The sequence below is a fragment of the Oryx dammah genome, unplaced genomic scaffold (assembly GCF_014754425.2).
Source record: "Oryx dammah isolate SB20612 unplaced genomic scaffold, SCBI_Odam_1.1 HiC_scaffold_20, whole genome shotgun sequence".
Classification (NCBI taxonomy): domain Eukaryota; kingdom Metazoa; phylum Chordata; class Mammalia; order Artiodactyla; family Bovidae; genus Oryx; species Oryx dammah.
Genome location: NW_024070204.1, coordinates 35,375,983 through 35,395,254, shown reverse-complemented (window position 1 = coordinate 35,395,254; position 19,272 = coordinate 35,375,983). Strand labels below are relative to the sequence as shown.

Sequence of the window (19,272 nt, the reverse complement as noted above, 5' to 3'; positions counted from 1 at the left end):
AAAGGCTGAGGACACCCCCACTGCAGGCATCCCTGCTGTGGGGAGTAAGAAACCTCGGTCAGCTGGGTCCTCAGGAGGCAAGCCCAGCAAGGCAGCTATGTCTGTCTGTCTGCCTGTCCTTCAGAGGGGCTGCGGTACTCACGGGCAGTTCGGATGGTGCTGCTGGGCTGACTTCGAGGGCTGGGACCATGCGGATTCACGGCCCTCACAGCAAACTGGTAGTTGGTATCAGGATCGAGGCCCTTGATAACCATGGAATCCATCTGGATCTGTTCTTGGATTGAGGTCCAACTCTTGTCAAAATCTGGCCTTTATTGATTTTTTAAAAAAAGAAAGAAAAGCAGGATGAAAAACAGTAGTTTAGGAACAGCAGAAAAAACGGAAGCTTGCTGGATATGCAAACTAACAGCGTTTGAGCACTGGAAGCAAGACTTATAAAAATGAGTGAACGTTTCCTACTGAAAATCTTGATTTGACATCACAGGTAAAAATTTGCAGGTCCTTGCTGATAAATGCAAGCAGATCATTTTCAGGGCCCGTGTTCAGTGCTGTTTCAAGATCACTGGGTTTTCCTTGCATGGCCTTGACTGTGGTGAAAAGATTCCCATATAGGAGTTCATTTTCAAGGACTCTGCCTGCCAGATGTTTCATCAACAAGCCTTCCCCTGACAGTCTCTGTTCCCAGGGGTCAGGAGAGCACAGACTCTATCTATTCACAATCTGCTAGCAAAATAAACAAATATAAATTTTCAGGACAACTAGTCATGTGAACTGCCATGGGAAAACCCAAGAAGAGTCTGTTCACAGCCATCCTTACTCTTCACAAAATTGCACAACTCTGCCAACTTGCTAAATGTTCACATGTCCTTCTGAGAACCCTATAGAGAGTGCAGACCTTGACTCAGAGCTTCCACCTAAGGGACAACATACAGGGGTTAAGAGAACAAATTCTGGAGCTAGACTGAGTCATTCAAATCCTGCCTCTATTGATCACTAGCTGCTATTTTGCCTCTTTGTCTCTAGTTTCTCATCTGTAAAATGGGGTGATAAAAGTACCTACTTAAGAGGGCCATCATAAAGGAGAAATGAGCTCTGTATCCTCAGCAACAGTGCCTGGCATTGTAACCGAGCAGGACCCTATGGACATTCCCAGTACAAGACCCCCCACTTCCCAATGTTCTCAGCCTGCCTTCTGGCTGTAGAAAAACTCTGTGTGTGTGTTTAATTGCTAAGTTGTGTCTGGTTCTTGGTAACTCCATGGACTGTAGCTCACCATGCTCTTCTGTCCCTGGAATTTTCCAGACAAGAATACTGGAGTGAGTTGCCATTTCCTCCTCCAGGGGATCTCCCTGACCCCAGGATCGAACCTGCGTCTCCTGCCTAAATCTCCTGCATTGGCAGACAAGTTGTTTACCACTTGAGCCACCTGGGAAGCCCAGAAAAATTTTAGTCAAAGAATAAATGTAATCAGAGAAGTGAGAAAACGCAGAAAGAAAAGAAAAGAAAAACAGTCAAACAAGATGAAATAATAGTAGCTTAGCCATTAAAAAAAGTCAAGGAATTTTAGTTCCCCCTCAAGGGCTTCCCTGGTGGCTCAGCTGGTGAAGAATCCGCCTGCAATGTGGGAGACCTGGGTTGATTCCTGGGTTGAAAAGATCGCCTGGAGAAGGGAACGGCTTACCTACTCCAGTATTCTGGCCTGGAGAATGCCATGGACCATATAGTCCATTGGGTTGCAAAGAGTTGGACATGACTGAGCAACTTTCACTTCACTTCACTTCAGGGGCTGTAGATACTATCCTGAGCCATGTCCTTTGAGTTGTTTTGCAGCAACTGAAACCCCCACCAGGCAAAGATGTTAACTGTATGTTGCCCACAAGCACACAGATCCCAGACCATTTGGAACCAGAAGGTTGATGATATTGACTCCTGATTACCTCACCACCAGCCAATCAGAAGAATGTCCAAGAGCTGGTCACACAAGCTACAACCCCGTCCCATACATGTTTAAAAACCTTTTCCTGAAAGTCTTCAGGACTTTTAAACACTAGCTACCCTGGATGCCTTGATTTGCTCCTGAAACAAACATTGTACTTCCCTTCATCACAACCCAGGATCAGTGGACTGGCTTTCCCGAGCCCAACAAGAGGAGCCAAGTGTGGTTCGGTAACATCATCATATAGTAAAATGCTCAGCATGGATTAGCATTAGGTAAGGGCTGTATCTCGGAGAAGGCAATGGCACCCCACTCCAGTACTCTTGCCTGGAAAATTCCATGGACGGAGGAGCCTGGTGGGCTGCAGTCCATGGGGTTGCGAAGAGTCGGGCACGACTGAGCGACTTCACTTTCACTTTTCACTTTCATGCATTGGGGAAGGAAATGGCAACCCACTCCAGTGTTCTTGCCTGGAGAATCCCAGGGACAGAGGAACCTAGTGGGCTGCCGTCTATGGGGTCGCACAGAGTCGGACACGACTGAAGCAACTTAGCAGCAGCAGCAGCAGCTCACAGAGCTGACAGGCAACCCTGGGCCACCTGCTTACTCTATATACCTGTGAACGTCAGTGCGTTAGCACTAGCCTAGGTGGCTAATCAGTACTTGAAATGCGGCTCATCTGAATTGGGAAGTGCTGTGAGTGCAAAATGGACAATGGATTTCTTTAAGTGTAAAATATTTCATTAATATTTATATGGATTATGTGTTGAAATGTAATATTTTAGATTCAGTGGGTTAAAAAATACATTATTGAAATTAATTTCCTTTGTTTCTTATTACTTTTTAAATGACCATATTAAAAAACTTGAAATTCCATATAGGCTTGCATTTTCTAATGGACAGTGCTGTTCTGTATGGACTTACTAGTTGGCGGGAGAAAGGAGAGCTTTTCAGCTAGTGAGAACTGCAAAATAAAATTTGGGAATATTTGTGCACAGTTGAGGGACAGTGCAAATGGCCAAACTGGAATGGAGGATTTTTATTAATAACTAATAATAACTATCATTTATCATGTTCTTATGAAATATCAAGTATTTTTCTAATAGTTTAACTCATTTACTTCTCAAAATTACCCCAGGAGGTAGGTATTAAAATTAAACATCCCCACTTTCTTTGAAGAGGAAATTAAGGCACAGAATGGGTAAGTAACTTGCCTGAGGTCACACAGCTGAAAAACGTGAGGCCTACTTGGGTTGATGGGAGAAGATTAGACTGAGATCTTTGATGCCGAATGAAAAATTGGGGTGATAGTGGTTGCAGGGGTTAGTCTCCATCTTAGTTTGCTCCCTGACCAACTTATCAGCTCTTCAATTGTTAAACATTTCTGCTCACAGATATCTAGAGGAATGTGTGTGTGCATGCGTGCATGTGTGTATGTTCACGCTCAGCAGTGTCCCACTCTTTGCGACCCCATGGACTGTAGCTCACCAGGCTCCTATGTCCATGGAACTTTTCAGGCAAGAATGCTGAAGTGGGTTGCCATTTCCTTCTGCAGGGGATCTTCCCAACCCAGGGATCGAACCCACATCAGAATACTCACCTCCTGTGTCTCCTGCATTGGCAGGCAGATTCTTTACCACTGCACCAGTTGGGAAGACCCATTTAGAGGAAGGCAGGAAGCAAAAAGATTGACATCTGTCCTTTATGAACAACTTAATAGGCAAGCAAATAAACGCTCAGTTTGCTGAAAGGAGATGCGCGGATGGTGCACGGATTTCTCTAACATGCGCTCTCCTAGCTTTTCATTAGCAAGAACTGATGAGAGAGAGATGAAGTCCTAAAGCCCAGTAAAGGGCTTCCGTGGGTAACTGTGCGGATGAGGAGTTTATAGGACTCATATCTCACAAGAATTCACGTGTTTAGAGAAGCAGAGGTCACAGCGGATAGCCACTGGAGGAAGTAGGGCTCATTTCTTTTTCAACTTTCCTTTCCCTAAAGATGGACTTCTCATGTAAACAAACTCTGTCACTGAAGAGAAAACCTTAGTGACTGGAAGGAAACACATTTACAAACTCAAATTAAAGCAAAATCACTTCGCAGAGGAAAGTCATAGGGGATGCCCAACAGTAAAGTCAGGAAAGATATGATCTTTAGATAAAACTCTCCTGTTATCCTTTGCTAAGCTTCCCTTGTGACATTTACAGAGGAAAGGACTTGCAGCTGCTCTCAAAATGTTTCATTGTCCACCCAGGGCTACCTGCAAATATCTGCAACAATCTTCATTGTTCAACAGTTTCCCAGCTCCCCCAGCAAGAGACTATTTTGTATTTGTTCATTTAATGCAAGAAAGAAAGTCACATTTTCAGTGAATAAGAGATTGACATTATCAACATTTCATCTCATTGTATACACTGAGAGGAAAGCTCGTGTAGAATAGCCCATCAAAACTGGTAACATTTTGCCTCTGACTTTGTCATGAGTTTTGCATTTAAATGTTTGTAGAGTCTCTAGGCATACAAAAGTGCAAAGGTGAGGCTGGGAGAGAGAGAAATCAGGCTAAAGTATTATCTTAGTGCATCCTCAAATAATAGCTTTATCTTTTTTCCACTAAGTAAAATCATTGTATTCTAACTACAAAGTTGCCAGTCAAATCACCATAGCAACATTAGCCTGCCAATTTCCCCAATCAGGAAAAGGCTAGAGGGGAAGATGTACACTAAGACAAGTGCTGCCATCCCAGGTAAAGATGGCTAGCCACGAGCAAAGCAGGCACTTAAACACTTTCCCAGAGAGTGGGAAGGGTTGAGTTGTGCATCCTGTATCTCAGGAGGCCAGTAGGACAACCTTGGAAGGTGGTTGGGCAGCGGAAGTCAGAGGGAACAGATACAAGTCTGTCAACAGCGACTATTCAAAACCCAGTTAGCTGATTCAAGTAATCAAGACTCACTCATTGTTTGGGTAGGAAGAAGCATCGCCATTGGCAATGTTAGCATCAGCCTGGTTATCAGGAATCTTAAGAGATTGTTTGGTCCCAGTGTCTAAGGGTTCTCAAAAATTACACGCAAGATTCTATGTGTGAACATCATTTCATTTTCCTAAGTAAAGGGTCCTCAGTCTCTTACCAGATTCTCAAGTATAATCATGATCCCTTAAATTTTAGAAGTCACTGTCTCGTCCAGTCTCTCATTCTACCCGTGTGGATACTGAAGGAAAATAATTTATCCAAGGTCATAAAACCACAGGGTGGTATATATTTCTGTTTTATTTCCTTTCTTTGGCATTTTGACCACCTTGACTATTGCCAAGTTCACCCTTAGTGGACAATCATTTTTCTTGGTATCATCAAACCCAGTGGGTGGCTGCCTTGGACTACTCACTTGGCAAGTGATTAATGATTATCAGCCATGCATCCATCAAGGAAACTATATTCTGGGAGGCTCTAAGGAACTATAAACACAGTTCCATTTTCAGAGACTTTATAATCTAATTGGCAGATAATACATTTACGGACCAGCAGGAAGCCAGTGCAAAGTCACATATTTTGAGAGCTATAGTTTTGAACGGGTCGATGTGAACTGACATCCTGGGGAAACAATATAAGACTAGGAAGAATTTAAGCCAGATTTCAAATATATTTGGGTTCTGATAACTGAAAAGGAATAGAACATCTCTGGGTGCAATATTAGTTCTATGTATGGTGTGGATAAATTAAGCACCAGCTACACGCAAAAGACACTGTGGGATATTCAAGGACAATAAATAATATGGGTCCCTAATATGAATGATCAATTAATCTATATGAAAGATGGGTATAATATACAGAAACATTAGCCGTAAGTAAGTAGGTAAGTGAACATACGGCACCTCTCTGCATATCACACGTAGTCAAAGCTTTCTTTATCAGTCTACTAGTCTGTCAGGTTACCCAATGAATCTTGCTTGCTCCCATAATATTATATAAACTAGTGAATATGAGTAAAAAAATATAGGTGATAGCTATGTTAATGCTTTTGAAAGACTTGGTAAAGCTGAGCCACTAAAATACAACTGCCTTTGAACTAAGTGAAAGCAAGACAACTATAAAACAGTGAAAAGATTATAAAATTCCAGAAGAATTTGCAATCAGGTAACTTTGCAAGTGACTCTAAAATTTTAACTTGAAAATAATGTAAGTAGAAATTGTAGATGATAGCTTATAAGTATGGTTAAAATGTCTATATTATCAAAAGTAATCTACACATTCAATGCTGCTCCTGCTGCTGCTGCTGCTAAGTCGCTTTAGTCGTGTCCTACTCTGTGTGACCCCATAGATGGCAGCCCACCAGGCTCCTCCGTCCCTGGGATTCTCCAGGCAAGAACACTGCAGTGGGTTGCCATTTCCTTCTCCAATGCATGTACGCGTGCTAAGTCGCTTCAGTCGTGTACGACTCTGTGCAACCCCATGGACAGCAGCCCACCAGCCTCCTCTGTCCACAGGATTCTCCAGGCAAGAATACTGGAGTGGGACACATTCAATGCAATCTCTACTAAAATTCCAATGCCATTTTCACAGAAATAGAACAAAAAAATAGTAGCAAACCAAATTTGATAGCACATTAAAACGATCTTACGTGATCGAGGGGAATTTATCCCTGGAATGAAAGAATGGTTCATTGTAAGCAAATCAAGAAGTCTGATAAACCACATATTAAAAAGCAGAGACATTACTTTGTCAACAAAGGTCTGTCTAGTCAAGGTTATGGTTTTTCCAGTAGTCATGTATGGATGTGAGAGTTGGACTATAAAGAAAGCTGAGCGCAGAAGAATTGATGCTTTTGAACTGTGGTGTTGGAGAAGACTCTTGAGAGCCCCTTGGACTGCAAGGAGATCCAATTAGTCCATCCTAAAGGAAATCAGTCCTGGGTGTTCACTGGAAGGACTGATGTTGAAGCTGAAACTCCAATATTTTGGCCACCTAATGCGACGAGCTGACTCATTTGAAAAGACCCTGATGTTAGGAAAGATTGAAGGCGGAAGGAAACGGGGACAACAGAGGATGAGATGATTGGATGGTATCACCCACTCAATGGACATGAGTTTGGGTAAACTCTGGGAGTTGGTGATGGACAGGGAGGCCTGGCGTGCTGCGGTTCATGGGGTCGCAAAGAGTCGGACACGACTGAGCAACTGAACTGAACTAATACACCACATTAACAGAACAAAGGAGAAAACCAGATGACCATCTCAGTAAACGCAGAGAAAGCATTTGACAAAAGTCTACATGCTTCGTGGTAAAAACTCTCAACAAGTTATGTACAGAAGGAATTTACCTCCATATAATAAGGGCCATGGATTCCCCAGTGGCTCAGTGGTAAAGAATCCGTCTGCCAATGCAGGAGATATAGGCTCAATCCCTGGGTTGGGAAGATCCCCTGAAAGGCATGGCAACCTACTCCACTATTCTTGCCTGGGAAATCCCATGGACAGAGGAACCTGGTGGGCTATCGTCCATAGGGTCACACAGAGTCAGACACGACTCAGTGACTAAAACAACAATAAAGGCCATATGTGACAGACCCACAGCTAACGTCATACTCAGCCATCAAAAGCTAAACAATTTTCGTCTAAGGTCAATAACAGGCTGAACAAAGGTGCCCACCCTGACCATTTCTATGAAACTAGTACTAGAAGTTCTAACCAGGGCAGTTACACAAGGAAAAGAAATAAAAGCCATCCAAATTGGAAAGGAAGAAGCTAAATTGTCTCTGTTTACAGGTGACATGGTATCATACAAAGGAAACCTTAAACACTTCACCCAGAACTAATGAACAAATTCAGTAAAGTTGCAAGATACAAAAAAATACAAAGATCAGTTCTGTTTCTATACACTAACCAACTATCTGAAAAAGAAGAGCTTTAGGAACTGTAAATAGTTGCTTGGAACATGGCCTCATAAGACATTCATGACAAAACAAAAATTCAAGACTATCTCGTGTGCAGAAACAAAAGGGCAAAGCCACCTCAAATGATAAATGTAAAATCTTACATTCGGGTGTTTTTTTTAGAAAGCAAATGGCACAGATATACAGTAGAGAAAACCCAGTGTGACAAAGATCTATGGGGAAACAGGGGGTACTGATCACAAACTCAATATGAATTCTCTGGACAACCTGCTGTTGAAAAGGTCCAGTGTTCATATCCTGGGAAAAATGGCTTTCTAGGTTGATCACTTGGCAAAAGTGCTCCAGACCCATCTCCACTGAGGCAGAGTGCAAAGGACTGGTTATTGTCTGGCTTGAGTTAGAGAGAATACAGTGAACATAGGCTAGTGTCTTTAGATAAGAGATAAGATGGTCAAATGGAGATGGTGAAAATGCCTTCAGTGTTTTTCATATCAGAATAGGAGACCCAATAATTCCTCAAAAGGAGACCAATGGCAGTGCCTTATAAAGAAGACCCCTCGACGGCAATTAAGAATGGTTGACAATGAAGTCAACAGCATAGAGGGCTGAGCTCTGCATCGGTGGCTGTCTTGAAGCAGAGGTTGGAAGACGATCGATCAGAAATGTAACCAGCTACTTTCTGAACACAGTCAGAGGTTGGACTTCATTCAACATCTCTGACCTCAACTCACAGTAAGAAATACGTTTTTGCAAAGCAACCCAATATACCTATTCATATATGCATACTATGACTTATATGTGAGTACAAAGCTGAAAGAAAAATTTTAAGAAAAATTACTTATCCTTACTGTTATTCACTTTACTATTTTCTCTTCTTTTCCTTTCTCTCTTTTTTTAATGCTGGTAAGATCCCACTAAGGGCTTCCCAGGTGGTGCCAGTGGTAAAGAACATGCCTTTCAACGCAGAAGATGTAAGAAACCTGGGTTCAATCCCTGGGTAGGGGTGATCCCTGGAGGAGGGCACAACAACCCCTCCAGTATTCTTGCCTGGAGAATCCAATGGACAGAGGAGCCTGGCAGGTGACAGTCAATAGGGTCACACAGAGTCGGACACGACTGCAGAAACAGCGCAGTACAGCACGCATGCTCCAGGTACAGCACTCTTTACGGCACTGCTTTGCAACATTGTTGAATGATCCACAATAAGACACACTGAACATTGTGAAACAAACACAACTGAAACACATTTCACAAAATAATTCTTACTTTTATTATATGTGATGCCCTCTGATATTTTCTCTTCTGTTCCACTTTACTTTCGAAAAACTATTGGTCAGGACACCTTCAACTGATTTCTCTACCTTCTAATGAGTCCATGGGTTGAGAACCCCTTCTCTGGAAAGTTTGAGCTGAGGTGAGGAGTGACATTCAAGCACATTACAGACATTAACTAGGAAACAGCACTAGGAATGGTTAAATCCTAAGACATGCTTAGAAAATGCTTAGGTTAAATGCTAAGAAAATTCTTTTGAGAGTGGAATTTGTTGGAGCAGAAAACAGCCCCCTGGGGGATTCATAGGACATCCAGAGTGGCTTTGACGGTGGAGGCCACTCTTCGGGGCCTGAGAAAAAGTGGACCAAAAGCCTAATTACAGTACAATCCAAGATACACGTGTCTCCCTTCCCTCAATATGGGACCTAGCATTCCATGATTTAATGTTTACTTGGAGGACCCTGGATTATTTGGAAGCTCCTTCCTTCAATATTTTCTTTCATGTTATTCCTTCCAAGCATCCTTTCCAAAAGAGAATTGAAATGATTCTTCTCTGGACTCTCTCCCCTCTTAAATCTGATTCTACCATTACACTGAATATACTGCCTTCTAATGTAATTTTATATTTTTGTCTTCCCTAGTAGGCTGTGAGCTCACTAAATGCTTACTGTCTTATTCACTTCTGCGATCCTTGGAATGTCTGCATGATCTTTCAAAATGCAAATTCTATCAGTCCCTTTCCTGCTTGACACTTCCCATAGCTCCCTATTCCCTTCAGGACGAACATGAGATCCTTTAGAAAGCCTTTCCTGCTCCAAACCTCACTTACCTACCCAGGCTTCTCTCTCACCACACAGAGCTCCAGGCTTCTAAGCAAGTCCAAGAGCACTTTCTTTTTGCCTCCAAGACACTGCTAAAGTAGTTTCTTCTAGCCTGAGCTGTCCCACGCTGCTTTCTCTCTCCCCTTGTGCCTGATTATATCACTGATGTATCCTTCTTGGCTCCTTTAAGAAGCCTTCCCAGATTCCTTCAGAACTGGGTTAAATGTCAAAGTGGTGTTCCCCGAGGCCCACAACACTCACCACTCTGGACTCTGCTCCTCTGCCTTCCCCACTGGACTGTCCAAACAAAGGTAGTAGCCAATTCACCCCAAAATCTCTTGCACATGCTTTGCACATAGAGGATACTCAATTATGTACATGTTTGGATGAATGTGTGCACATAAGGATGAATTGAACTGAACTGAAATATCTTCAGGCTTGGACATGGGGAATAACATGATGCCCTAAACCAGAGGGTGGCAAACTTCAGCTGGCTCTCAGTTCTTATAAAGTTTTATTGAAACACAACAACACCCATTTGTTTAGGTATTATCTATGGCTGTGTTCCTGCTACAAAGGCAGAGTTCAATAGCTGAGACAAAGACCATACAGCTGCCAAAGCACAAAATATTTACTACCTGGCCCTGTAGAAAGAGTTTGCCAACCCTTGGTCTAAGTCTTTAACCTTTTTGTGCTACTTCAACCATCTGTAGAAGTCTGGAATCCCTTTTTAGAATAATATCTTTAAATACATAAAATGCATAGGAATTCCAAGGAAACCTATACCAGATTAAATATACTAGAAACAATGACCAAAACAAGAATAAAATTATGATAAGTCAATATATGTATCATTATACTTCTTCATTAATGCAGCAAATAATACCTAGAAATCGATTCATTAACTATAATAATTTCATCATAGTAATATGCATAAATGGAATCTGAGATATATGCAACAATTGTAACGGGATAAGAACATATCCCTAAAGATGACAAAGGCATAGGAATTGCTAATGCCACTGCAGGTGACGACATTTGTATTTGAATAAATTAAATTTCAGCTGGTAAAACTAAGGATGTAATTATTGTCCAACCAAAGTTCAGGGACCCCTGGCCTTCTATCCATGAACCCTTTGGGGACACACAGACTGCAGGTGAAGCATCCTGCTTTAAGATCCCATAGATTATCCAGAATGAAGACAAGGGAGTGAAAGAAAACTCGTGCTCAGGAAGGTCTCTAAGTCTCTCTCAATTTTACAGACTTGTTTTTAGGCAGGATTTGCTCTACATTAAAATGAACTGCAGAGGAAATCCAAAACTGCTAAGTAATAACAGTCAAGGAAAAAAAACGGTGTATTATTTGACCTTCAGCTTTCTTCATTTATGAATTGGTTCAACCCAACCAAACAACAAACAGATGGATAGAATGGAGTAATGATAAACTCAGCTGGAAATCTGTCCCTGGTGGGGCAACTAGAGAGTTCACTTCCATTTGCAGTTTACAAATGACTCCCAATGCTGGTATGCAAGAATTCGATTTGTGTCACCTCCCATCAATCTGACCAGGGATTACATCAGGAAAGCTCACGGTAGGAGGCACTGAAGCTTTAAGCAATCAATTTGTAGAACAGTAGGTGAAACTTGTGCAAAAACATTCAGAATCGCCCTTCCTTTTGAGCCTGCGTGGAGAAACTTGATGGCTATCAGAATTTCTAGGACTAGGCACCACTCTGGAAGGTGGTTCTGAGATTTTCAATTTGGAAACTAAAGGTAAAAAGAAGGAGTTTTTCACAAACCACCACTTGTTAACATGAAATGGTAGCTAACAGCCGAACAAGCCTATTCTTGTTATTTCTACTTCTACTGTTGGTAGCAAGGAAGGTTATAATTAGCACAACTTTCTTAATGCTTTTGTGACAAGAAAGGGAGTTTTTTGTTGTTGTTTCCTGTTCTCTCCAAAATTAATTAATTGTGTAAGGACAATTCTTTAAATATATCAAGTTTATACTTTGCGGGGCAGGAAAACCAACACAGAGCTACATCACTGTTAAATGTTACAGACATTTGCCCAGTTACTGCTATAAACTCTAGTAAAACTATGAAACAAGTTGGCAATTGGCAATTCACTTGCCCGTTATAAAGTCTCCAAAATACAAGTTATCATTCAATATGAAATAAAATCACAATGGGAGCCTTCAAGTTAGTCTTATACATTAGGTATTATTTGAAGTGTTACCACATACCGCTATCCCTTTTATGATGAGAAAACAAAAGCAATGAACAGCTTTGGATTGGGGGGAAGGAGAGGAGCCATGCAGCAGATCCGGTCTGGGTTTTGTCTGCTTCTTTTTTCTATAGTTGTTAAGGATGTTGGTTACTGTTGTGGCCTTGGAAATTAGTGCTAAAGGATTCACTGAATCTCCTGTGACTAGTGTGGCCATACGTCTCCATGTGGCTCAGGGCAAAGAAAAGAATTGACATTTAAAAACATTCTTCCACAAACCACTCTTCTAAATATTGTGCGTGCTCAGTCACTCAGGCTTGTCTGACTCCTTGTGACCCCGTGGACTGTAGCCCACAAGGCTACTCTGTCCATGGGATTTCCCAGGCAAGCATACTGGAGTGGGTTGCCATTTCCTTCTCCAGGGGATCTTCCCAACCCAGGGATCGAACCCGCATCTCCTTCATTGGCAAGCAGACACTTTTACCACTGCACCACCTGGGAGGTAGACATCTATTTATCTTCACAACCATCCTGAAGTATCCACTACTGTCATTCCTACTTTACAGCCAAGGGAAGTAAGGCTCAGAGGGTTAAGGATCTTGCTAAGGTGGCAGCTAGTTGTTGACAGTCTCTGGATTCAATCCCACGACTGCCTATGTCCAAACGTTCTCCAGCACCTGTTTGACATGTGGTATGTCAAACCTCCATGCTAGGCATCTTATTCCATAGAGGGGAGCAAGTCAAGACGTTACCTGCATGTCCTGGCAAGGAAGACAGACACTGAACAAGTAATTAACTACAAGTGTGCTAAGTGTTGCTAGTAAATGCTGCAGGTATAGCTAACCTGGTCTGAGGTGGGGGCAGGGATTCAGGGAAGGCTTCCTAGAGGAAGTGGTACTTAAGCAGGGGAACTGAAGGATGAACAGGAGTTAGTTAGCTAGGTAAAGAAGCAGAAGCACCATCCTGGCAGAGGATAGCAAGCATAGAGACCTTTAGACAAGAAAGAACATGGCTATAAAGGAAAACAAAAAAGACCTATCATAAAAGCCTTGCTAAGAATCGTTTGCACTGATTGAGCACTTACTGTATAACAAGTGCTGTTCTGTGCATTATGTATGCATTAATTCATTTAATCTCATAACAACTCTGTGAGGTAAGGAAATTATCTCCATTCTTCTATCTGAGGCACGGAGAAGTTAAGTAATCTAACTAAAATCTTATGGTTTAAAAATGGTGGAGACTAGCATTGGACAAAGAGGCAGGATCACGAGGACAGAAAATCAGAGTCATCAGATTTTAGAAGTCAAACTGTTCAGCCTTATTTCACATGTAAGAAAGCTTAAAACTGGAATCAAGCCACCTGTCCCCAAGATTAGAGGCCAGCTCAGAACTGTGTCTTCTGATTCCACATGTGGACAAATTTGAACCTGAGAGATGATACCAAATACTGGACTGTAAGACTAAGTTCTGAATGGAACACTTCCTTAACCTTCAAAGACAGTGACCTTGACCATGAGTCACACCATATCATCCCTTAAAACTATTCAAGGAAAATCCATAATCCATTCAGCTTCCACTCTGAATCCCAAACTTGATCTTCATTTCAGGAACAGTCTTTGCAGGGTCAATGCCTAAGAAGAAACTAATTAAATTCACTTGCTACTTATAGCCTGAGGAAGTTGATGACGGGATGGAAAGACAGATGATGACTTTTGACAAAAATATCAATTTGTAAAATAATTTTCAAAACCCACCCAGGTGTGCATGACCTTGAGATTCTCAAGTAAAACCAATATGTAGATATTACAATTAGTTTAAAAGCAGCTCTGCGTGAAGATGAATTTTGCAAGTCTTATTAGGGAAGGCATCTGCAAGGGACCAGGGAATTATTTAGGCGGAAAGGTGTGAAAGAGAAAAGAGAGGAAACACTTCTCTTTCATATTTATTAGTATTCCTGTCTTGGGTTGACATTTAGAGATCATTTCTTGACCTATGTCCCTAAAACACACAGAAATGTTTTGAACTTTCACATGCACTCAAAATTAGCCTTAGTGGCCTTTTTATTGAAAATAGTTGTATTGAAAATTACTGAAAAGAGTTTTAATCTGCCCTTTCTAACAGTGGACAGTGCAAAACTCTGAAGCAATTTTAACCAATCAGGTTACACCTACAGAAAAAGCCACATAGTGAGTTCCCCGCATACAAACCTTCAAGTTGTGAACTTTCAAAATGTGAACATGTGTTCACATGGCCGATCATGTAAGTTAGCTCACACGTCTGGTTCACATGCATATATCGCTCCAAGTGGCTGTGTTTTTGTGTACTTTACTGTACGCTACTGTATAGGAAACAGGAGTGCAGAATCTTTATTTCAAGCTCAGGATGTCCAGAAGCAAGCACAAAAGCAGTGGTGATGTAGCAGAAATGCTGTACTTTTCAAGGTACTGTACTGTAAGATTAAAAATGTTTTCTCTATTTTTTATTTGTTTTGTATATATTATTTTTGTGAAAAATGTTATAAACCTCTTATAGTACAGTAATATATAGCCAACTGTGTTAGTTGGGTACCTAAGCTAACTTTGTTGGACATGAAAAAAATTGGATTTATGAACGCATTCTCAGAACAGAACTGGTTCATATATAGGGGACTTACTGTATAGGTTAAGTTAAATAAAAACTATTTTCACCTTTAACCAACTTGATAGATAGCAGATATGGAACATGTTACCTCAATGAAAACTTCAAAGGACTATTTTTCCAGGCCTTTGGATGTTCATTGCCACCAAGGTATATACTTTTTGCTTATGAGAAAAGCACTTACCCTAGGGAAATTCTTAGGCAGAAAGAGGAAAGTTTCTCAGATATTTATAGCCAAAATATTTCAAAACATAGGTAGCTATATTTATGCTTGGTTCATATTTTAATGAACACTAAGATTGCTGCCCACAAAGAAATTTTCAGTATCGCTTTAGAAACAAAATACCTTTCCTACCTCAAATGCATGATTTTTCTGTTCTAGAAAAGCAGGAGGAAAAAGTTTTAAAATCTTTGCAAAATATGTTACAGCCTGCAGGCTTACTTAGAATTTGCCTCTTCAAACATTTTCTACACTGATTAAAAATTTTAAATCTACTGTAAATAAGGAAGCTGATAAAGAGCTCCCAGGGCAACCTTGGGAGACATTATGAAGATCACTGTCATCTGAAAGCTTCATCCTGCCTGAGTCAGAAACCAAACTTCATCTCTGATACTGAGAGGGCCTGTTTAAGGTACTCATGTGTAGGTACCCTCCAATTTACAGGAGACAGAAGCTGGATGAAGAACAAAACTTTGCTTGATCCTAAAGCCCATAACTTAAGAGAGCATCACAAATACATGAAATGTCCAAATGGAATTCTCCAGGCAAGAATACTGGATTGCCATCCCTTTCTCCAGGGGATCTTCCAGACCCAGGGATTGAACCCAAGTCTCCTGCATTGCAGGCAGATTCTTTACTGTTTCCAAGCCACCAGGGAAGCCCCCTTTCAGAGCATCACAAATACCTGAAGTGTCCAAATATGAACAAAACTAGCAGAAAAGCAGTCAGTGGCCCATCTATAGTTTTTCAGGTTAATCTTTTATTAGCCAATTAAATATTTCCTCAGAAACTTTTTAGTCTATTTTGTAACATTTGATATCATTATCCTTGTTGAATAAGAAGAGCAACTGATGTAATAAGCACTTACCAAGACAGAGGACTGGAATCTCATCTTCCAGTGATAGAACTCAGACAAGAACTTCACATTCAGGTAGGTGAAACCTGAGGATAACCACTGGCAATACACTGATTCTACAATTTCTTAGCCTTGGGCTGTCAAAAGCCTGCCTCTTGGGTAGAAAATAAACTTTTTGGCTCACATAGAGACCTGTCACAGGTGTTTCTGTACACAGGAGGTATCTGGGCAAAAAAACCTCAATGTTAAGCATTAAATAGACCTCTCTGGGAGAAAAGAAAACTGAAGACCCCCAAAGTCCCTCTCACACTAACTACAGTTTCTGATTGAGAGTCCAGGAAAGCTCTCTCTAAACACATATCCTCAGGCTCTCGACTGAAATGGGATAGAGTCTGAGATGTTTACAAATGAATGTGGGGATTTATTTTGCAGCCAAACTTTAAATGCACGAGAAGCTGCGAGTGCTTTCCTTCTGGAATAACAGCAAACAGCAGCCTAAGATTAGGCTTCCCATTTCCTCAGCCAGCAGGGCTCCAAGGCGGGCTGAGTCCATGCATACCTCTCCAAAGGTGGATCACACCCGCAAAGAGGATGTGGGGCTTTGTAGAAAAAGCACTGGGCTGGAAATCAGGAGACTTGAAGTTTAATTTTCATTTTGTCCCTAACCAGTCATTTTACCTTGGCAAAGCAACTTAAGCAACTGAGTTCCAATTTCTTTCTTTGTAAAGGGGAAATAGTTGCATGAGGAAAAGGAAACAGATACAGAATGTCTACTATGAATAAACTTTTTGAAGACTATAAGCAACAATTCTTCAATGAAGGTCACATTAGCTTAATATTATAGATGAGGAAATGGAGGTTCTGAGATAAACTAACTTGACTAAGAGTACATATTCGGAAGAGATAACAGAAGCAGAATCCCTAGTATAGGAGCTGGAACCAGAAGCTAGCTTTCCCCATTCCACCATATTCCATTTGGAACACTTCAGTTTGAACCTAGCTTTCCAGGACATTGTAAAGACATACTTGTTAAGATAAACATTAAAAAAAAAAAAATAACAGTTTGTTAAAATGGTATATACCTTTAAAATATTTATACATAGAATTTGGAGCCTGAGTCCCTCAACTGTTCGAGGTAATAACATTCTCAATGCTAAGATGCATTTTTTCTTGGAGAAGAATTATAATTTTTAAATGTAGGTGCATAACACCCATATACACCTTAGACTTGTTTAGCTTTTTGACATCTACAAAGTTCTTTCTCGTTTGTGAATTTACTTGGTCCTCCTCATGATGCACTATAAGGTGGGAAGAAGCTATCACCCATATTTATTTATCACCCATATTTATTTATCACCCATATAAGGACATCATAGTCAATGCTTTTGGGGCCTGTGTCACCTGCCCTTGTTCTGATTCAGCAGCAGCTGCGATAGTTTCCTGTGAGCCCAACTTGCCTCTCAAGGCCAGCATAGAAAAAAAGCATACACTGTGCTCACGTCACTGCTCCTTCGATCCCTAGACCTACCTCCTTAATCCACAGGCCAGCCAAGCCTGGAAAGGTCGGAAGTTTTACCTGGGAAAAATGGCTCCTGTCTTTTTGATAAGCAAATTCAAGAGGAAATCTGTGCTCCAAATAGAACTCCTATGGAGTCAGATCCCTTTAGAAACCCCAATGCCTGTAGAAGTGACTTCTGTAACACAAGTCGTATGTCCTCCATCCCCCTCCTGACTTTCTCATTCCCTCTTCCAAATAAATCTATTTTTACCAAAGTCCTCTTAGAAAGAACATTCTCCTTTTGGAGACTTCAACCTTAGAAGCCATTGTGTGTGGCTAAAGGAGGCAAAGTGACTTACACAGTGCCCCCTACTGGTGGCGGAAGAGGCAGCAAGCACTCCCTCCCAGTTCTGGTTCTAAATCCATCCTTCTTACCCTACTTTTCATTTGCTGGCACAGGTTGTTGTTGTTTAGTCCCTAAGTCATGTTCAGCTCTTTTGCAACCCCATGGGCTGTAGCCCACAAGGCTCCTCTGTCCATGGGATTTCCCAGGCAAGCATACTGGAGTGGGTTGCCATTTCCTTCTCCAGGGGATCTTCCTGACCAAGGGATCAAACATTCTTTACCACTAAACCACCTGGGAAGCCCATATACAGGACAAGAAACTGTAATTTTCACCTTTTACCAATATGTCAGACTTAAATTTTTAAAAAACGCAGGTTTTACCACAAAATTAACAGTAAATGATAGCCATCATCTTTGCTGGAAGTTACAGAGATGATCTGCTGGGCTACTATGAAAAACATTGCACATTTTTCAAAATTTGAAAGTATTACATTTTGCTTTGCTTGTGTTGGACAAGTAAATTAGAAATTATAAGTTTCACTCTAAGTTTTACAGATGAGAAAGCTAAGTTTTAAGATCTTCTATTGTTGCAGTTTTACTACTATTTGAACCAGGCTTAGAATCTTTCTACTCCAGGCACATTCCCGGCTTTGCCTACCAAATCTGTTCAATAGCAGGATTGTAGATTATCTTCAATGAAGGGCATTGGTCTGGAGCTTTGCTGAGAACATCTTTTATTTATTTTTAAATTTTCCCAGCATCTGTTCCTTCCTTTTCCATTAATTGCACAATTTTCCTTTAAGGATGCAACCCTAAGGAACCCTCAATTCGTATACTTCAGATCTGAGTGACCCACCAGTCTTTAGTTCCAGAACTCAGAATTTAAGTGTCTGGCTAATTAGGATACTTTTTTCCTTGGCCACTATGACTGGGATCGGAGCTTGGCCAACTAGAATAAATCCTAAGGCTCTAATGGGTCCACTGAGAAAGACCCACTCTTCTCCAGTGGGGAGCCAGGCTAGTAGACAGCAAGCTTTCAGTGCCTGGTGCCCATCTTGCCACACTGTTGGAAGAGCCTGAAAATAAAGCCAATAAAGGGAGAAACACAGCATAGAGACAGAGGGAGACAGACTGCTGATGTGACATGGAGTTCGTCTTCCTCGAATTTAGATTTGTCACAGGGCTTGACCGTCACAGGGACCGGAACATTACAGTCTCATCTTTCAAGCTCCTGCCACTTGCAGTTCAATAAGTCCCTCCTGAAATGAGCTCTGTACTCAAGCCTTAAAGAGACTCAGTGCAGGACTTCTCTGAAGAAACAAACATCTGTTTTCTACTACCAAAAAATAGGCGAGGAAGTCAAGAAACGGAAGCAGAGCTAATCAAATCTTAGCAGAATCCTCTGTCCCAGCTTCAGAGAGCCTCGGGAGTGAGGTGCTAAACAAGTCTCTTTATGAATCCATGAAGCAACTGGCCTCAGACAAACCCTGTCACTTTTAATGTAGAGAACACCAACTCCACAAACTTTGTTTTCCTCAGCTAGGTGCTCCATTCAAAATTCAGCAGCAACTACAGCT

General features: G+C 41.3%; 1 protein-coding gene across 1 annotated transcript in view; it reads right to left on the bottom strand.

The window, feature by feature from the left end:
- EGFLAM (EGF like, fibronectin type III and laminin G domains) overlaps window positions 1-19,272 on the bottom strand; it is a 189,398-nt gene that overhangs the window by 87,740 nt on the left and 82,386 nt on the right. The window contains exon 7 of the mRNA XM_040262359.1: window positions 143-309. Coding sequence (XP_040118293.1) covers window positions 143-309 — 167 coding nt within the window. The remainder of the gene's footprint in view (window positions 1-142; window positions 310-19,272) is intronic.